Below are 19,127 nucleotides of genomic sequence, written 5' to 3'. Positions count from 1 at the left end.
CTTTCTTCTGCGTTGGCACCTCCTTCTTTCTCGTCCATACCCCCCACCCTTCTAAGGACTTACACCTGTCCTTTCAACCTTGTGCCAAACTAATCATCAACCGATATTTAGGTTTACCTCAAACTGCTTATCTTTCCTTTCCTCAAGGAGTTTCTATAGTTTTTCTGAGCGCTAGGGCGAGTTTAAATTCCTGGATTTATCATTCAAGGCTTGGCTTTGCACAATCCTTCCCAGATTCTTTGCTGGAGGCGGGGCAGGCAGGGGGTTGCCTTGCACCCACCCAGCGTCCGCGCTCCACCTCCTCCTGCTGCTGCTGCTGCTGCTGCTGCTGGAACGCCGGCTTTGAGTTCACCATCAGTCTTCCCTGACCCATTATTCCAGCCCTGCTGAGTTTTGCCACTTGGGATCCCACCCAAGCCAGCACTGAACGTGTCACACACTCATAATTTGGTCTCAAAACGTGAGACCTTGATTCGTGCTGAACCTGCCCATCCTAGAGGCTGGATCAGGCACCCCCAAACTATTGAATGGACGGATGGATTGAAGTGCGAAGGAACATGCTCCTGGCCCAGGCTCCTCTCTGCTAATCTGCAACGCCCCAATTTGTACTGAGGCTCGCGAGGCTAATCCCCGGCCCGCCGGCTGCCCTGCGGGTGGGCTCAGGGTTCTGACTTCAGAGTCCGCCCTGACCGGAGGACAGCGGTGCAGAGTTCGACCCTTTGCTCCCACTGTGGCTCCACTCAGTGGGAACCGAGTGGGCGCCCGGTGTCACGCGTACCAAAGACCACTCCCCGCTGCGGGCAGCTAGGGCGCCCCGGCACGGACGCTGGGATTCGGGGTCGCCCCTCGCCCTCCCCCTCGCAGCCATTGGGCCGCTCGGCGCAGCGCGGGTGCATGGGGCGGGGCCCTCCCCATCTCCCCTCTGCTCCCCTCCCCTATTTCCCTGGGTGGGGACGGCTGGAGGCGGAGGCGTGCAGGGGCTGCCGAGGGGCGTCCGGTTACATCTCCGCCTTCTGCAGCGGCCGGCCGGCGAGTGCCGGGTTTGCGGGAATTGCATTTGGGACCATGCGGGCTGCGTGGATGCGGGCGCTGCTGCTGCAGCTGCTGCTGGCGGGACTCGGAGGCTGCTTGAGCCGCCAAGAGCTCTTCCCTTTCGGGCCGGGCCAGGGAGACCTGGAGCTGGAGGACGGGGATGACCTCGTCTCCCCTGCCCTGGAGCTCACCGAGGCGCTCCGATTCTACGACAGATCCGACATCGAATCGGTCTATGTGAGTGCGACCCAGGGCGGTCAGGCGCAGGGAGGGGCGGCAGGTCGGCGTCGGATGGAAGGCGGGGCACGTCGGGGGCACCCGCGGAGCTGCACGGGCGTGGGTGTCGCGGGCGCAATCCCTGACCGCTGGCCTCACGCCCACTGGGTTCCCGCCTCTGCCCGGCCCGCCGAAGGCTATGCGGCGTCGGACGTCTGTCACCCAGGGGTCGCTGGCCAAGTCAGCCGGGCCTCGCGCGCCCTGCTGGAACACTGGGTCCCTAACAGCCCCAGAATCCAGGGCGGAGTTTCCTCCCCGACGACTGTAAAAGTCGGGTCCCCGCCTCGCCTGTGTCCGGTGCCTTTTTGGGGCCAGGACCCGGCCCGAGTCGGGGCTAGGTGCGGGCGCAGAACCGCCGCGGGAGAACGTCCCAAGTTACAGGGCCAGGAAGGACAGCCTAAGCTGGCTCTCCGCTCGCAGAATTTAGCCGACAGCCCCCGCAAATGCGTGTGTGTGTGTACACATGCCGGATGTGCCTTGGCAGTGATTCTGTTCTCCAGTCCAGCTGGATCCAGAGTCCAGAGTTCAGAGCTGGGACTTCAGGGCGCCCTGGGGATTCAATTTCCTGTCACCATGGGGGGGGGTCGCAGATGATGAGGTGAGCCTGGAGACCTTTAACTCTCTGGAACCACCCTAGACCTTGGCGCGTTCACCTTGGTGAAATCCGTTCGTGTCTCTGCCTTCCGCAGCCGCCCACCATGTGGCTTTCATATAAAGTCTGTATGCATTCCAGAAGTGGGGGAGGCTGCCCTGCCTCAGAAATGGCCGTGCTCCCGGCCCGGCTGGCACACCGCCTCTTGAACAACCCTCACGTAGAGCCCCCGGCTTAGCCTCACCAGCAAAGAACTTTTAAAACCCAAAGACCCTGTTTCACCTTAATGCGATTTGATGCATCAAATAAAATCCACAAGATTGCCAGGGAAGCTATAGGTGTTGAAAAATCTGGTAAGCGGTGTTAGGACATCCGTGTGCTGCAGTGTGTTGCCTGGATTCAATACCCAGTTGTGGTTCCTAACTGCATCTCTCTGCTAAGGCAAATCCTGAGCGGCAGCTGGGATGATTCAAGTGATTGGGTGCTTGCCACCCACATGGGAGACCTTGATTGAGTTCCTGGCTGCTGGCCATGATTGGTGTCATTTAGAAAATGAACCAGCTGGGGCCCGGCAGCATGGCCTAGCGGCTAAAGTCCTCGCCTTGAACGCGCCCGGGATCCCATATGGGCGCTGGTTCTAATCCCGGCAGCTCCACTTCCCATCCAGCTCCCTGCTTGTGGCCTGGGAAAGCAGTGGAGGACGGCCCAAGGCTTTGGGACCCTGCACCCGCGTGGGAGACCCGGAAGAGGTTCCTGGTTCCCGGCTTCGGATCGGCGCGCATCGGCCCGTTGCGGTTCACTTGGGGAGTGAAACATTGGATGGAAGATCTTCCTCTCTGTCTCTCCTCCTCTCTGAATATCCGGCTTTCCGATAACAATAAAAACTTAAAAAAAAAAAAATGAACCAGCTGGTGGCAGTTCTGTCTCTCAGCTATATATATATTTTAAAACCACATCTTTTATATAGATGTATTTATACTTCCTTTCAACTTCATTAAATAGCAAGGTGTAACTGTGAATCAGGAAACTATTGACCTTTGAAGGTCATAAGGACTATGAAATTCAGAAACACCTGCAGCAATTGTAGTGTGATATCAAAATACCTGTAAATTGTGCTAGTGACAAAATCAAGATAGCTTCTGGTATGCTTTGTTACCATATTCATAATTGAAGAAAAAGCTAAATAATAAGTACGAAAAAGTGAAATTTTTAGAGCTGGCACTGTGACATAGTAGGTAAAGCCATTGTCAACATCCCATATGGGTGCTGGTTTGAATCCTGACTGCTCACTTCTGATCCGGCTCCTTGACAAGGCCTGGGAAAAGCGGCAGAAGATGGCCCAAGTGCTTGGGTTCCTGCCACCTCTTTGAGAGATCCCAAGGAAGCTCCTGGTTTCTGCTGGGCTCAGCCCTGACTGTTGCAGCCGTTTGAGGAATGAACCAGAGGATGGAAAATCGGTGTCATTCTCTATATAACTCTGACTTTCAAATAAAATAAACAATCTTAAAAATCCTGAAATTTCTTTTTCCTCTGAATTAAGAGAACCATGAAATTCTACTCATGAACCCTTATGGAGGTCACACTGACCCCATCATTAATAAAGATTAAGAACCCCTTTATTAATTTTGAGACCTCTGGTTGCCTTTACTTGGAGCTTCAACTCACCATGTTACATTTTCAAGACCTAGACAATCTGTCCCTAAAAAAGAAGATTCCTTTCAAAGTACTCTTCCAGTCTATTCAAATTTCATTTGCATTTAGGAATCCCAGAGTACCTCTTAGATTTTGTATCTGTGCTGCCAGTTGGATTTTCCAGGAAACTGATTCCGAGATGGAGGCTAGCAGGAGGTTATTTCATTAGGGTGAGCTTGCCAGATGTGCACCCATGGAAGGAGGAAAAGAGGAAAGATTGAGCAAAGGGAGGAAACTCTGGTACAGTGTGGTCCTAATAAGGCACTCAGCCAGCTCCCAGGAGCCCTGCAGCTGTATCAGTTCCCTTGTATGGATTAATGAACAGAGAATCCCCCTATATGGAGGATTTCCCTGAGGTGAGGCAGTCATGCGGTTTGACTGAAAACTGAGGGCTACAATCCCAGGAGCTGAAGGGGCTTCTGTTGACAGCACTGTGTCAACCTCTACCTGTTGCTGTGTAGATGCATCTTTGAACTGATGGAAGCCTTCGTATAACCCTGCATGGAAAGGTGCATTGGTAGGGAGTGTGGGCAAACGTTGGATGCTCTGTGCAGTCCAGTTGTTGGCCCAGCAAACAGGATACCCACCAAAGGAAGAAAGTTACTGGTTGGGTGGGCCTGTATGTGTCAGGTCCTTTTTCAGATGCCTTTTTCATGATGCCTTCATCATGACCGTCTCCATCCCACTATGGGATGCCCAAAGCTGCCCCACCAGCTAAATTCCAAAGCTTGGATTTCAATCCTGATCTATGTCTGACTCTTAGCTCTTTCCAGCATTGAGGCTGACACATGGTAATGGACATGAGGGGTTGTTGGCAGTTATAACAGTAAGGGAGGACTTCACAGAAATAACACTTGGGACCCCTTTCAGTAGGCAGAGAGGAAAAGGTACAAAGTACATCTGGAACAATTTCCCCTGGGAATGAGCCTGGCCTATGCTGAGAAAGTTGGTAGTCTGAACTGACCACAACAAGGGCTATTCAGGTAAGGCCAGAAGATAGACTGTATCAATTAGATTGTGCAGTGTAACAATCTGGAAACCATATAGTGGGAATAGCTGGTAGTGGGCTGCTCCAAGGTGGGCTGCTATGGTGGAGGCAGTTATGATGATTTGGCTCCTGGCACTCAACCTCTACAGCTCTTCCCTTCGAATTCAGTAGCCACCAACCAAACACAGGTGCCTTAATTTAAATAAGTACAATTAAAGATATGGAATTTTCAACTTTTAAGTCACACTAGCCATGTATCAAGTGCTCAGTAATCTCCTGTGGCTCATGGTTACACTAAAGAAGTAGTGCTTGCTGCTATAGGACATTTCCATCACTGCTAAAAGTTTTATTGCCTTAAAGGGTCAACTTAGAAGGGTCCTTCTCAGGAATATGGGAAAGCCAGCAGTATACCTCTGAGCTTTCGCAAACCTCTACTTGAGCCATGTCTGCTAATATCTCACATGCTAAAGCAAGTTGTTTGGCTAAGTCCAGAGTCAGTGGTAAGGTAGAGGAAAGGATTGGGTCCAAGTGATGTCATGTACCACATGGAAGGGCAGGAAAGGCTAATGTGGACTAAGCTACCTATGAGTGCTCACAAAACCTTTTCATCTCTGATAAGGTGAGTCTAGCAGTTGTTTGCAAAAATTATATGGATAAGGGAGCCTTTGAAAGCAGGGAAACAGTTTCATAAGTTACTGGATTTTCCAGATAGAAAGCTATTGGGGCCTACTGAAAGGGGGCAAGAGAGAAAAGAGTGGATCTGAGAGGTGACCAGATATATCGACAGAATCTTGGTCGCTTGTGGGACATCAAGGAGAAGGTGGGCAGCAGTGGGGTTGCTGGAAGACTGACTTAAGTCATGAGCTCAGATCTGATTTTGACATTGGGGCCCAAAAAGACCAGAAGTAGGGGATGATGTGTAGCCAATAAATCTTCCAGTAAACAGAACAGTCAGTCTTGGGAGGAAAGCGGAAGCCTGGAGACATAGGTTTACAAGGGGAAACAGGATAGCTAAATGAACAGCCGGATTTGGGGTCCTGGAAGCTCTATTGATGCTCAAAATGAGGCAGTTCTCAAAGTGCGCTCCAGAGATCCCTGGGTGTCCTAGAACTCAGGGATCTACAAAGTCAAAGCTCTTTTTCATCACTACCATGATGCTTGCTTTTTAGACTCCCATGCTCTTTTACACTGTGAGACTCATCTGAGTTTACATGATGTGTGTGATTCTAATAAAAGCAGGTTGAATGCAGAAGCAGATAAGAGAGTCTAGTTGTGTTCTATTAAGCCAGACAGCAAACTGATTTGCTAAAATGTAAAACAGTGGCAATTCTGTTCTTACCCTGAATAGCCTTAGCCTGGAGAATATGTTTGTTTTCATTTTTAAAAGTTATTTATGTTAACATGTAGTGAGTTATTTAAATAATAGGAATATTGCAGTATCTCTCAGCTTTAACTTCTCATATGATAAATGTCAATTGAGATAGCCTTCATAAGGACAAGCAGGGTAAGCATTAGGCATGGCAGTTAAAGATTCTAGTTTGGACATCTGTATGCTATGTCAATATGCTCCAGGCTAGCCTGGCTTTCCTCTGGGCTCAGCTTCCTGCTGTCACACTTTGGGATGCTGCAGTGATCACCCCAGTAGTCAGGTCCTTACCACTATTATAGGAGACCTGGATTGAATTCCTGGCACATTCAGTACTTGCTCACATTCTCTTTCTCCCTCCTGCTCCCTCCCTTCATCAAGTAATAAGTCAATATTACAACCACAAACATTTGGGGATCTTTAATAAAATTATTTTTAAGAGCATAAAGACTGAACCAGTGTTGTGGTACAGTGGGTTAAGCCACACTGTTTGCAACGCCAACATCCCATTTAGGTGCCAGTTCAAGTTCTGGGTGTTTCATTTCAATCCAGGTCCCTCCCTGCATTAGAGCCTGGGAAAGCAACAGAAAATAATCCAAGTCCTTGAGCCCCTAAACCCACATAGGAGACTCAAATGAAATTCCTGGCTTTGACCTGCCATTGTGGCTATTTGGGGAGTGAACTAGCAGATGGAAGATTCAGTCTCTCTCCCTCACTCTCTCTCTCTAACTGTGCTTTTCAGATCCATAAAATCGATCTTGAGAAGTATACAGAAGGTCCTGAGACCAAAATCTTGGAGAGCTGCTGGTCTGGTGCCATCCAAATATCACAAACTGCAGGCTCAGTTTGACAGATGTGCACAAGTAGACAAGGGCACAGTGGAAGTATCCCCTGGGTTATCAGATTTCCCTCTTGCGGGCTGCAGTGGACTCCCTATGTGATAAGGTCTGAGTCCCCCGTAGAATACCCTCTTTTTTGTTTTTTGAGTGGTAAATCAGTGTAGTTCCACCAGTAAAACCAGTTGTAGCATGGCCTCCTTAGCAGGACTGATTGGCCAACTCTCTAAGCCATTGGACATTTCATGTGAGAAGTCTGTTGCCTTGACCAGTGTACTTTGAACTCCCTCATTGCGAGTTCTTCAGAATTGTGATGAGTTAGCCCAGAATATTAAACAATGTGGTCTCCCTTTGGAATTTTATCATCTCAGTGTATTAATGTGGGTTGGCTCACACTGACTGTAAATCTCTGGGTGAGTAGATCAACTGGAGAATTTCTGGGACATGCTTCTGTTGCATATAAAATTATTTGTCTTTGATTCATAAAAATAGAATAATGGTTATTTAACAAGTTCTGTGTGTTCTTCCATGCCATGGGAAAATAGTAAAAGGATATCCTTGCTAGCAAAAAGTTTGAATACCTTTATCCTGACTCATCTCCCTGCCACTGGTCTCTTTTCCTTCCTCTTTCTTCCTTTCTCTGGTCCCCAGCATCCTATAAATGTTCATTCATAGAACTGCTACAGTTGTGGTAGAAATCTGGCACAGAGTTTAAATCACTACTTGGGATGCCTGTATCCTGTATTAGATTGCTTATATTTAAGACCTAGTTCCACACTGCCCTCCAGCTTCCTGCTAATGTGTTCCCTGGGAGGCAACAGGTGAGGGCTCATGCGCTTGGGTTCCTGACAATCATTTGGGGGACTTGGGTTGAATTCCCAGCTCCTGACTCCTTAACTATTGAGGGCTTTGGGGGAATGAACCAGTAAATGGAAGATCTGCCTCTCTCAATCTCTCTCTGCCTTTCAAATAAATAAACAGTCATGTTTAGCATCTCTAGTAATCCTTTTAAAATGTTATTAGTTGAAAGGAAGAGTTAGCAGAGGTTTTCCATCCACTGTTTCATTCCTCAAATGGCCTCAAAAGTCCAAGTTAGGATAGGCCAAAGCCAGGAGCCAGGAACTCCATTTAGGTCTCCTATGTGGGTGACAGGGCTGCTAGTACTTGGGATGTCTTCCAAGTACTAGTACCTCGAAGCACGTGGATGCACTACACAGTGCAAAAACAGGAAGCTGACAGAGTAGTCAGGGCTTGAACTGGTTCTCAAATGGAATGCTGGATTCACAGGCAGTGGTTTAATATGCTGTACCACAAGGCCAGTCCCCTCTTGTAATAAGAAGAACAAAAAAGAAATGGCACAAGGGAAATTTGCAAATTTGCTAGTCGAGCCCACAGCCATTCCTTGTAGCTATGCAGCCTGTTACCAGCACAAAAGCTCCGGTCCTGGAGATAAAGGGTGGTGACACCTAGCCCCCATTGCCCTCGCTAAACCCTGAGCATGGGGCTGGGACAGCAGCTTTCAGTTTGCCCAAATTGCCCTGTGGTCTTGCCATGACCCTGGTGGAATCACAGAATGTGTGACATTATTGATTCCCCATGGAGGCTACAGTGGAATCCATTAATCACAGTGCCCAAGTGATAATCCAGGTAAAATGATTACATTTTCAGCCTACTGTTACTTTGGCCCTTTATTTACAAAATGAAGATAATCCACAGGATTATCTCTTAGGTCCATCATATACTTGACTGACTAGATGACGAGCAAATCTCATTGACTTTTATTGACTTTTTCAGGGCACTAAATGTCAGATGCTTTTTTTTTTTAAGATTTATTTTTATTGGAAAGGCAGATCAGAGTTACAGAGAAAAGGAGGAACAGAAAGATCTTGCACCCGATATTTCACTCCCCTGTGGCTACAATGGTCTGAAAGCTGAGTTGATCTGAAGCCATGAGTTTCTTCCAGGTCTTCCACACAGGTGCAGGGTCCCAAGGTTTTGGCCGTCTTCTGCTGCTTCCCCAGGCTGTAATCAGGGAGCTGGATGGGAAGTGGAGCAACTGGGGCATGAACTGGCACCCATATGGGTTCCTGGTGTTTGCAAGGTGAGGATTTAGTTATTGAGCCATCGCACCAGGTCCAAGTATCACTTTTTGTACAATGCAGTCCAATGTGGAAATCCATCATTTATTCACTCCATAGGTATTTAATGTGTTACCTGATATGCCAGATACGGTGTTAGGTTTTGGAGACTAGAGCTTGAAAACCAGATCAGTGTGGTTTCTGCCCTCACCGGGTTTATGGTCTAGTGAGGAACATGGACAGTAAGCCAGTAATTATACCAGCTGCCCTTGCGGTGTGCCCTGAGCAAGAGATCCAGAGAGAGGCTATATTGTGGTGAAGGGTCTGGAGAACCTTCTTCAACAGAGCTGGAGCAATGCGATGACTCCAGATTAGCTGTGTGGGAAGATGAGGAGGCATAGTTGTGTGTGAGACCCTGTGGAGTGTAAGTAGCAGGAATTTGGCCTATGCTAGGGTAGGGAAGCCAAGGGGAACATGAGCCAGATGAACTTGGTGAGCTACACAGTGCTGGAGATAACTTGTAACTCAGATCTCATCTGCCAACCTGCAACCTTCCAAGAGTTTTCCTTGGTGCTTAATGGATTCCCAACTCCTCTGCAAATCCTAATCTGACCCAGTCCCTCCACCCTCATGTCTTGCTGCACAACTACCTGGCTTCAGCTCACTAAGTCCCAGCCAGCATGTCCCTCCAGGTCTTGGTGCTTCTCTTGCCTCTGCCAGGGTTGCACGCCCCATCTTCCCAGGGCTGTGACTTCATCAGGCCTCTGTCCTCTGCCCTCTGCCAGCCTCTTGAGTTGTACCAGTGGCCCCTTTGCATCACAGAGTTGACAAAACCCTGCTGCTGCTTTGCTCCTTTATTTATGTGTTTGTTGCCTGTCTTCCCCTGGGGAGTCTAAGTCCCATGAGAGCTGGTCACACTCAGGGAAGTGCCTGTGGACATGCTGGGTGCTTTCGTTGAACAAAGAAAGACTGCCAGGGTTTTTAACTTGATTCTGTGAAACAGTGGGTAGCCATTAAGAGACTCGTAATATCTCACCTGAGTCATGCAGCAGCCCTGGGAAGTAGCTCAGGTGGGAGATATGATAAGCCTCGGTACAGGGAAGGGAACTGACACTGAGCTGAGGGGCTTGTCAGAATCCTTTCATGGGTGGGCATTGTGGCACAGCAGCTTGAGCAACTGCTTTGTGAGACCCACATCCCATACTGGGGTGCCTAAGTTTGAGTTCCGCTTTCCACCCAGCTTCCTGCTAATGCATGTCCTGGGAGGCAGCAAATGATGGCTTAAGCACTCGGTCCCTGCCACTAGAAGGGAGGCCTGGATGGAGCTCCTGGCTTTGACCTGGCATTTGGAGAGTGAGCCAGTAAATGGGAGATGTCTCTGTCAGTCTCACTTTTGCCATCTTTCACATGGGTGAAAGTAAATAGCTAAAACTTTTTTGTATGTATACACTCAGCATCAGAGCTATTACAGCCATATGGGGAGTGAATTAGCAGATATAACAGATAGAAAAATTCTCTCTGTAATTCTGCCTTTGAAATAAATAAATCTTAAAAAAAAAACAAAACAAAAAGAAAAAAAAAGTTAAGTCTTAGAGAAGATGAGGAGGTAGAAGTCTCACATCTACTAAGCTGCTGTCCTGTGGAATGAGGTTGCTGTCAAGTTTTTCAGGAGGGTGTAGCTGTTACAAGTTCGTAGATGGCCATGTGCTGAAGCTTGTGACTAAACTGGTACATTCCTTCTCTGTTTAGTCATGGTGGTCCTTGAGGTCCACAGGTGATGAGATTAGTCCTAGCCTGACCAGGTCATCCTACTGTGGTAAGGAACAAGGCCAAGTGCACTCTAGGACTTGGGCAAGCGAGAGGTATCCCCGAGATGCTGTGCATAAGCTGCCTGCAGAGCAGCCCCTGGTTGGAATCTGATCTGTAAAAGCAGAGTAGCCTCCCTACTTTTACATTTAATGACAACAAGAACCATTCATTTCTATGAACTCAGTATGTAATTAAAATTGTTTTGTTATCTTACACCTGATTATAAAAGTAGGTCTTGCTTATGATTCTTGAAATCTTGCAGAGAGATTCTCAAATATGCAGACATGTATTTCTCTTTCTTATTTCATTTACCTGTTTTAATTCCTTGATTCTTAAGTAAAAACTTTATTGAGCGGTAATTTCTACATCATAAAATTCACTCTTTGAAAGATCATAACTCAGTGATTATTAATCTGTTCAGAGCTGTGAAATTATCATCACTACTAATTCCAGAAAATTTTATTACCAACAAAACAAATCCCAGATCCATTCCCTCTCAACTTCCCACTCCTCCCTCCTCACCTCAGGCTCACTAGCTTATTTATGTCTAAGTGTGCCCATTCTGCACACTTCATATGACTGGAATTACATAACGTGATCTTTTGGGACTAGACATGTGATCCACCTTGCAGCACATATCAGGACTGCATTCTTTTATGGCTGAATAATATTTCATTGTGGCTAGTCCCATTTTGTTCGTTGGTAAGTTAATGATCATCTGGGCCGTTTCTACTTTTTGACTGTTACAGAAAATGCTGCTGTGAACACTTTACGTACAAACTTCTGTGTGGACATTTGCTTTTAGTTATTTAGTACTGTTCATACCTAGAGGTGGAATTGCTAGGCCAACAGTAACTCTGTTTAGCATTTTGAGGAACTGTCTGGCTGTTTTCCAAAGGGACTGTGCCTTCCTAACTCATGCCAACAATGTGTGAGGATTCCAATTTCTCTGCATCTTTACAAACACTTGTTATTTCCCACTTTTTAGAAGTATCATGGTGAATTTGGAGTAGTGTCTTATAGCTTTGATTTGAATTCTTTGGTGTGGCTAATGATGTTGAATATCTTCAGATGGATTCTTTGGACATTTGTATATTTTCTTTCAAGACATGTCTATTCAAATCCTTGTTTCCTTTTTAATTGACCCATTTGTCCTTTCATATTTTAATAGGTTATGCACTCACTAATAAGGATACTTCATGATGTAAACATGAGGAGGCAAGTGATGTCTGTTTACTGCTTTGTCTGTTAACCATGCTGTGATTAATAACTGGTGTTAAGATGCCCGCAGCCAGATTGTGTCAAGCTGTTTTTCCCCTGATTTTGCTCAACATGCAAGCATTGGAGTTGTGCTTGGCTCTATCAACAATTTCCTTGCCTACCAACCTTTCATCAAATGGTTTTAGCATCCATTGATGACCTTTGCCCAAATCAATGATGAATTTAGGGTTGCAAAATGATGTTTCCTTTTGTTTGTGTGGTTGTTTATTTCATTCTACAGTCATTAGCTGGTGTATTCCTTAAACAAAAACCTCTCTTCTTTGGCTTTTAGGTTACAAGGAGCTGTGGTTCCTTCTGGAAAGGAAGATACATGCTTGATTTTTCTGTGATTTCTGATACTAACCTTAGGGCACCAGTGTGCTTTCCCAGAGGTTGAGGGTTGGGATAAGGTTCTTTTCCTATCTTTGCTGATCTTAAAGTGTGGAACGCTCAAGGATACTTTTACCTTTTGTTTGATAGACACACCGGTAATTAAAATTCAAAGACCTCAATAATTTTTAAATGTTAGGAGGCAATATCAGGTAGAAGTTTCGTGCAGAAGAGATGGGTAACTGAACCAGTCTCTCACTAAGCATTAACTAGATTAAGGTGAAAATGTTGACTTATTTTTAATGAGGTCATTCTAACATCTTTATTTGCTAATCCTTTTGTATCAGTTTCTAATTCAAGTCAGCTACTTCTCGGACATTGTGGGGTTAAAACATTTGCAGTGTGGATTTGTGGGTTTTGTTCTGGCACTTGATCTTAGTGATATAAACTGAAATTCTTTTTCTGAAAGAATGAAGATGATATCAGTGCTCACTCTGCCAGGTTTAGTGAGATAACTGGAGTTAAAATGCTTTACAAACTCTCAAGTTCCATGCAAGTAGATTGGGTCCCACGTCCACCTTTGGTATCTAAGCTGAAGTTAATCAATTCCCACTTTGATTGTGTCATGGATTTAGCTATTAACTAGATTTCTTTTTCAAGTTTCCCTTTTCTTAACTCCTTTTTTTTTTTCATATGTCTAATTACTTACCATGAAGATGTTGCACAGAAGTTTGCAGCTTTCATGACTACCCCACTCCTTTTCCTAAAGCTATATAATCAAATAGAACATAAAGAGTCTGGCCCACTGCTGACAATGTGACATTAAGCTAAACTAAGTTTCTTGTCATGTCCTTGTCTGTTTCATGTATGTGAGCTGGAGGATGATTGTGTTAAATGTCTGTCTCATTAAATTTAAAAAAATGGAAACAGCCTCAGTAAATCATCTTAACCTTAGCCAAAGCTAATGTTTGTTGCGTTTCCATTGTTTACTCTAAATTACTTTACAGTAAGTTCCCACTGCTCCCACCCATGGAGTCTGCTTTTTAAGTTTCATTGTCTTCTTAGCACAGCTGTTTGTGTTTCTTAAGCCCTGCTTGTTTCTTATTTGTGTGTGCCTCCAGCGTTCCCCAGCCGCACGTGTTTTGGAGGAATGCTTTCTCCAACTATCGCAGGCTGCTTTCTGCCCAAAGGACTAGGAGGCTTATTTCTGCCTTTGAAAAAGAGATGGCTGCTGTTTGACTTTTTTGGTGTGCTTTGGAATATCAGAGATTCTAACAGAAGTTTTAATTTACTGCATATCTGTGTTTAGACAGTAATTCAAGTTGTTGTGAGTTCCCATTACAGATGAAATGGAGACACAAGTGATTTCTGTGGAGAAACACCCCTCCATTGTGAGTTAGCGGCTCTGCTCATCTCTGGCTTGTCAGCTGGGTTGAAACAATCGTGCCTAAGTGGTTCCAGCTGTTGACCACGTGGTGCTTGGCATTTTCACCCCAGTCTTTTGTGATATAATTGACATGTTCTGCCCTAAGGCAGCCAGATGAAAAGCTGAATTGTTTACTGTAGTGCCTGGGGTGAGTGGGTGGATGTGTTCGGTAGAAGGGCTTTAAGTCATGCTAGTAACAGACTACACTGAAGTTTAACTTTGCCAAATGAACTTTTTCCCATTGTCCACTGGCATTGTACATGAGCTTTCAATATTTGCATTTGATCGACAGGGTGGAATCAGCTGCTCCTCAAAAAAGAGGTTTTGACTCCCTATGCAGATTCAACGAGAGCCTCACAAAGGCAATATGTAGTTAGTGTGTGTCATGGTAAAATGCTTAGGATTAGTTCTTTTAACAAATTATTGTCCTAACTAATTATTATCCTTAGGTCATTCATGAGGAAGATGGACTTCTTCATGAGCACATTCAGTCCAGGATGGCTTTTGCAAAATGACCTATAGCAAGGAACATACTGGCACCCTTGGGAGTCAGGGTTCTAAGATGCTAACTGTAAAAGTTGGAGCAAGGGGCAGATGTAAAGGAATGAGTGATAAACATCCCATAGGAAATCAGGAGGACATCACAAAGAGAAATGAAACTTTGCCAAGGGTTGAAGCCAATAAATTGTTTTCAAAGCAGTGTGCACCATAGTATCAAGAGCATGTAATAGTTTCTTAAGTGAAACACCATGATAAAGCTGGAGACATTTGTTCTAGTGCACGTGGTTCTGCTCTAGCCTTACCAACATTCATATAAAAACTAAAGGCTGGCCAATTGTGACATTCCTTAACCAGCACAAGTGAGGGGATCACTGGTGATCGCTGTGCAATCCTTATGTATACACATTGGTTCTTTCTGGACCCTTGACACTGCAAGGGGACACCTCAAGGCTCTGTTACTTTTGATAAGTTGCTAAATCTGTGTTTGCCAGCATCCTCCGCTCATCAACGCAGCCAAGTGTGGCCTGTGCAGCTGATGGCCTTGGATTCCCACAAAGGGCGTGGCAAGGATGGAGCAAGGAGCAGTGGGCGAGTCTGGGGAAGAAGGGGATGCAAAGACAATCATGGAACCTTGCTGGTTTGTTGTTGCTTTTGTTGCCTGGGTTTTGATGTGTGTCCAAAACATCATTGCCAAGACCAGTGCTGAGGAACTTTTTTCCCTATGCCTTCTTCTGTGAGCATCATGGTTTCAGAGCTTACATTTAAGTCTTTAAGCCATTTTGTGGTTAATTTTTGTGGGTGCTATGGAATAGCAGTCTGTCTTCAAATACTTTCAGAAAATGGAGACAAGGAGCAAGGCTCATTGGGAGCATCATGCACTTGAGGGACCTTACAAATAAATCTCAAATAAATCTCAAATCTTCATTAAGTTTGATATTTTTGGTTCTCCTGGGGTGGAGAGGGGGGAGTTTGTCAGGGAAAAGTTTAAAGCTAAGAATCCAGCAGAACTGGTGACTATTCTGCTATATATTACTTTTATCCAAAAAGTTCTGTTTCTTTGTGACCACATGCGATCAAATTGATTGTGTAGTGAAATTGGCTGAGAAGTTTTTCCCAGCAATTCTACTGCCACTGTGGGGTGCAAGATCTTTGTCCAAAGCATGGGGGGTGGGGTGACGTGATGCCTGTCAAAACTTGGTTCCTACGACCTTCCCTGTGCAAACAGAAGCATTTCAGTGCCCAGATCTTAAAGCCTAGCAGACACTGGGAGCATGTACAAATTTGTTGGACCAATTTAAGTTTCACTGACAAACGGCTATTAGGCTCAGTCGTCTGTACATGGCCTCCGTGTGCTCGCTTCCCGCTAGCAGCCACTTGCTGCCAACACCACAGGCTTGAGAAAGTGAGCCGTTCCCACGCTCCCACACACCAGCCCGCTTGGGATGTTTGGCACTGAGAGACCAGCTCCGTGAAGCTCTTTGCCTGCCTTCCATCTCTGTAGCCTATCCCAGGAAGTCTTACTGATGTGAGGTGATGATGGAAAAATCTGCCACCTAAACAGTTAACAGCCCATAAAGTTCGGTCAAAAGAGATTTTTGTTGAGTACATGTTTGATTCTCAAACCTTGGTTTCTTTTCCTGCCCTCCTCCCTCCAATCTCCAACCTCACTGGACCATTTTGCCAGGTTCTCTTAAAGTCACCAAATGGTGCCCTGACCCATCCTCTGGTAATGAGGTGTGAAGTGACTGAAAGGATGAAGGCTGTGGGAGGAGGAGAGGTAAAAATCATGGCACTGGAAAACCCACAGCCCATTTCATCAGCTCTGGACAGCTGAGTGGAGAGTCACTCTCAGCTCTTTGTGTGTCCAGGTTGCAGCCTTTCAAAGAGTAGCATTAGGTGCCATTCCACTTGATTAGGGCCTTTTTTTTCCTTCAACTTCACGAATTCTCTAAGTGTTAAGGATCACTGCAGTGAAGTCTGGGTCATCAGTGGATTGCACGGTAACAAGAAAGTGGGGCTGGGGTCCAGCTTCACTCATTAGCATGAACTTGTTGCAGGTCCAGGGGCCCTGACAGCTATGGGGCCACCATCCTTCAGTGTCTCCTTTCTTCAGGAGGCATGGGTTTTAGCTGAGTAACAGCAGTAGCACTAATTTTTTTGTGGGCATTTGTAACTGATTTCCAGAAAGTTGTCCAAGCAGTGAATTAGCCAACTTTGGGGTCAGGCACTCTGGGTTCAATGACCTGTGTTGTCACATTTTAATTAGATAAGTTAGGCCAAATTAATGATTTAATCAATTTCCCCCATCATAAAAATGTGTATATTAGCAGTCCCTAGTCTTTTTCTTTTTTAAAGATTTATTTATTTTGGAAAGTCAGATATGCAGAGAGGAGGAGAGAAAGAAAAAACATCTTCCATCGTGATTCACTCACCACATGACCACAGTGGCTGGGGGTAGGCCAGTCTGAAGCCAGGAGCTTGGAACTCCATCCGGTCTTTCACATGGGTTCAGGGGCCCAAGTACCTGGGCCATCCTTAGCAGCTTTCCCAGGGACACTAATAGGGAACTGGTTTGAAAGTGGATCAACTGGGAGTCACACCAGTGCCCAAGTGAGATGTTGGCATTGCACATGGCTGCTTAACTGGCTGTGCCGTAACACTGGCCCCACCTTTGTTTCTTTTTTTTTTCCATCAATGATTAATTTTCTTTTTCTTTTTATTTTTTTATTATATTTTTGACAATCTTTACATTGTTAATTAGGGTTAAAAAGGTACAAGGGCTATAGGAAGTGGGTAAGACTATTATTTCCCTATTGTTTCCTTCATATATCTGAGGTAAAGGGAATATTGAGGGAGAAGCCCCACCCAGTCTCCCACCCATTCCAGGTCCCAGATGTGGGGCATGCTCTGAGATACTTGCTCAAGTGGTTTTGATAGTTCACCAGTTATGAATCGCTGCCAATCTCGCCACTCCAGGCACGATGAGATTGTTGAAGAATCCACTGATTGACATAGTCCATCATAGAGTCTCCATTTGTCCAGTATTTCGCTGCCAACGTATAGCTGAGGTGCCCACTTTTGTTTCTTGACACTTGTTTGTATCATCATTCGTGTGAGCCTTTCTCCTCACCTGGATTGTGGGTTCTTTGAAGAAAGGAACTGAGTTCAACATGTTTTTGTACCCTTAGTACCTAGCATATTCCCTGATATGGAATGATTGATTCCTTCTGTTTATAATGTAAATTAATTAAGACTTTTATAATGACTTATGTTTTAATAATGCATGGCAGCAAACAAAGCACTCTTATTCTTATCATTTTATTTGAGGTTAGGAGGGCAGAGATGAAGAAATGTGATGAGTACTAGCTCAAGGTTTCCCCAACCAGCAAATGGCCAAGTGATGTTGTCTTGCTTCTTCAGCCAGCCCATCTTGCATAGACAAAGACTGGTTTTGCAGTGTGGGCCCTGAGACTGTCTGATCCCACTGTGTTTTGCATCCATGGGCACCTGTGTCAGCACCTGCAAGTCGGTGCCCAGGACTTCTGAGAAAGAAGTTATTTCTGCATTGTCTTTAACCACACTTGGTTTCGTACAGGTCACCACCAACGGCATCATTACCATGAGTGAACCCCCAGCCAAGGAATCCCATCCTGGGCTCTTCCCACCAACCTTTGGCGCAGTTGCACCCTTCCTGGCAGACTTGGACACTACAGATGGCCTCGGGAAGGTTTATTATCGTGAAGACTTATCCCCCTCCGTCATTCAGCTAGCAGCGGAATGTGTCCAGAGAGGGTTCCCAGAGGTTGTTTTTCAGCCCAATAGTGTGGTGGTTGTCACCTGGGAATCTGTGGCTGCCTACCAAGGGCCCAACAAAGACCCTATCCAAGAAGGCAAGGTAAGCACTTGCTCAGGTTCAAGTTCCACTGAACTTGAATTGGTGTTGTACTCTTTGTTCTTTTGGCTTGATGTATTCTTGTGCACTTTGTGCCTGAATTATTGATTAACAGAGGAAGCCCAAAGCAAAATCTGGCAGGATGGCCATTACAGGTCTATAGCTTCCAAAAGCTTATTGGCAAGGCTGTAGAAATCTGAGTTTCCATGATAGAAAAAAAAAATTCCCCATGGTCAGAATAGGGTAAACAAATGTGACCTCTCTGACTGCCCTTACATGAGATGGCAGTTAGTGAAAAGATAGCTTCTAAATAAATAGAGAAGTTCTTACTATTAAATGATGGGTTAAAAATGAAGTACATAACTGCTATAGAGTTGTGCAGTTGGTTCATATGTCAGTCTTCCATCCTGGACTATAGGTTCTCCAGGGCAGGGACCATGGGTCTTTCCTATTCATATCCACAGAACTCAGGGCAATGCATGGTATGTAGTGAAGATACTGCCATTTGAGGAATACGTCTTTGTACCCAGCCCCTCATGTATTAACTTTTCATGGTTTTCCCAACATTACTACTAAGTAGGTGATTTTATCTCTATTTCACAGAGACAAAAATTGAAGATTAGTGAGCTCAGTAGCATGCCCAGAGCCACCTGTGTAGAACACAGGTGTGAACTCTGCTCTATTTTCTCTCAGTCTCATTTTGGGGAGAGGGGTGAGTTTTGGTGGTACTCAATAAATATTTGCTTCATGGTGAATGTGGCTATATGTGTTTAATGGCAATGGAAACAGATTCTATTGGTTAGAATTTTCTGAGTTGCATGAGACTTAGGCTACCATCTAGAAGGGATGAAGAACATCCAGCTCATGGACCATATAAGGCATGCATGTCAAGTGAGACTCTGCCCAGGCAATCGCAGGTAGGTTTCAAAATGCAGCGATCTGTAGCAGGCTAATTTTAGGTTGATAATTTTATGTGGCCTCTGAATGATATTATAAATATCCACATTGCTCTTGGCAGAAAAAAAGATTCCCCATCCATGGGAGGATCC

At 45.5% G+C, this 19,127-nt stretch overlaps 1 protein-coding gene across 1 annotated transcript in view; it reads left to right on the top strand.

Moving 5' to 3' along the window:
• The first annotated feature begins 418 nt into the window (after nt 1-418).
• The window catches only part of NID1 (nidogen 1), a 74,912-nt gene continuing 56,203 nt past the window's right edge, over nt 419-19,127 (top strand). The window contains exons 1-2 of the mRNA XM_058669379.1: nt 419-1,269; nt 17,782-18,081. Of these exons, the coding sequence (XP_058525362.1) occupies nt 895-1,269; nt 17,782-18,081 (675 nt within the window). The 5' untranslated portion in view covers nt 419-894. The remainder of the gene's footprint in view (nt 1,270-17,781; nt 18,082-19,127) is intronic.

The sequence above is a fragment of the Ochotona princeps genome, chromosome 10 (assembly GCF_030435755.1).
Source record: "Ochotona princeps isolate mOchPri1 chromosome 10, mOchPri1.hap1, whole genome shotgun sequence".
NCBI classification, from domain to species: Eukaryota; Metazoa; Chordata; class Mammalia; order Lagomorpha; family Ochotonidae; genus Ochotona; species Ochotona princeps.
The sequence above is the reverse complement of the archived record's forward strand: the minus strand, read 5'-3'. Positions and strand labels throughout refer to the sequence as shown.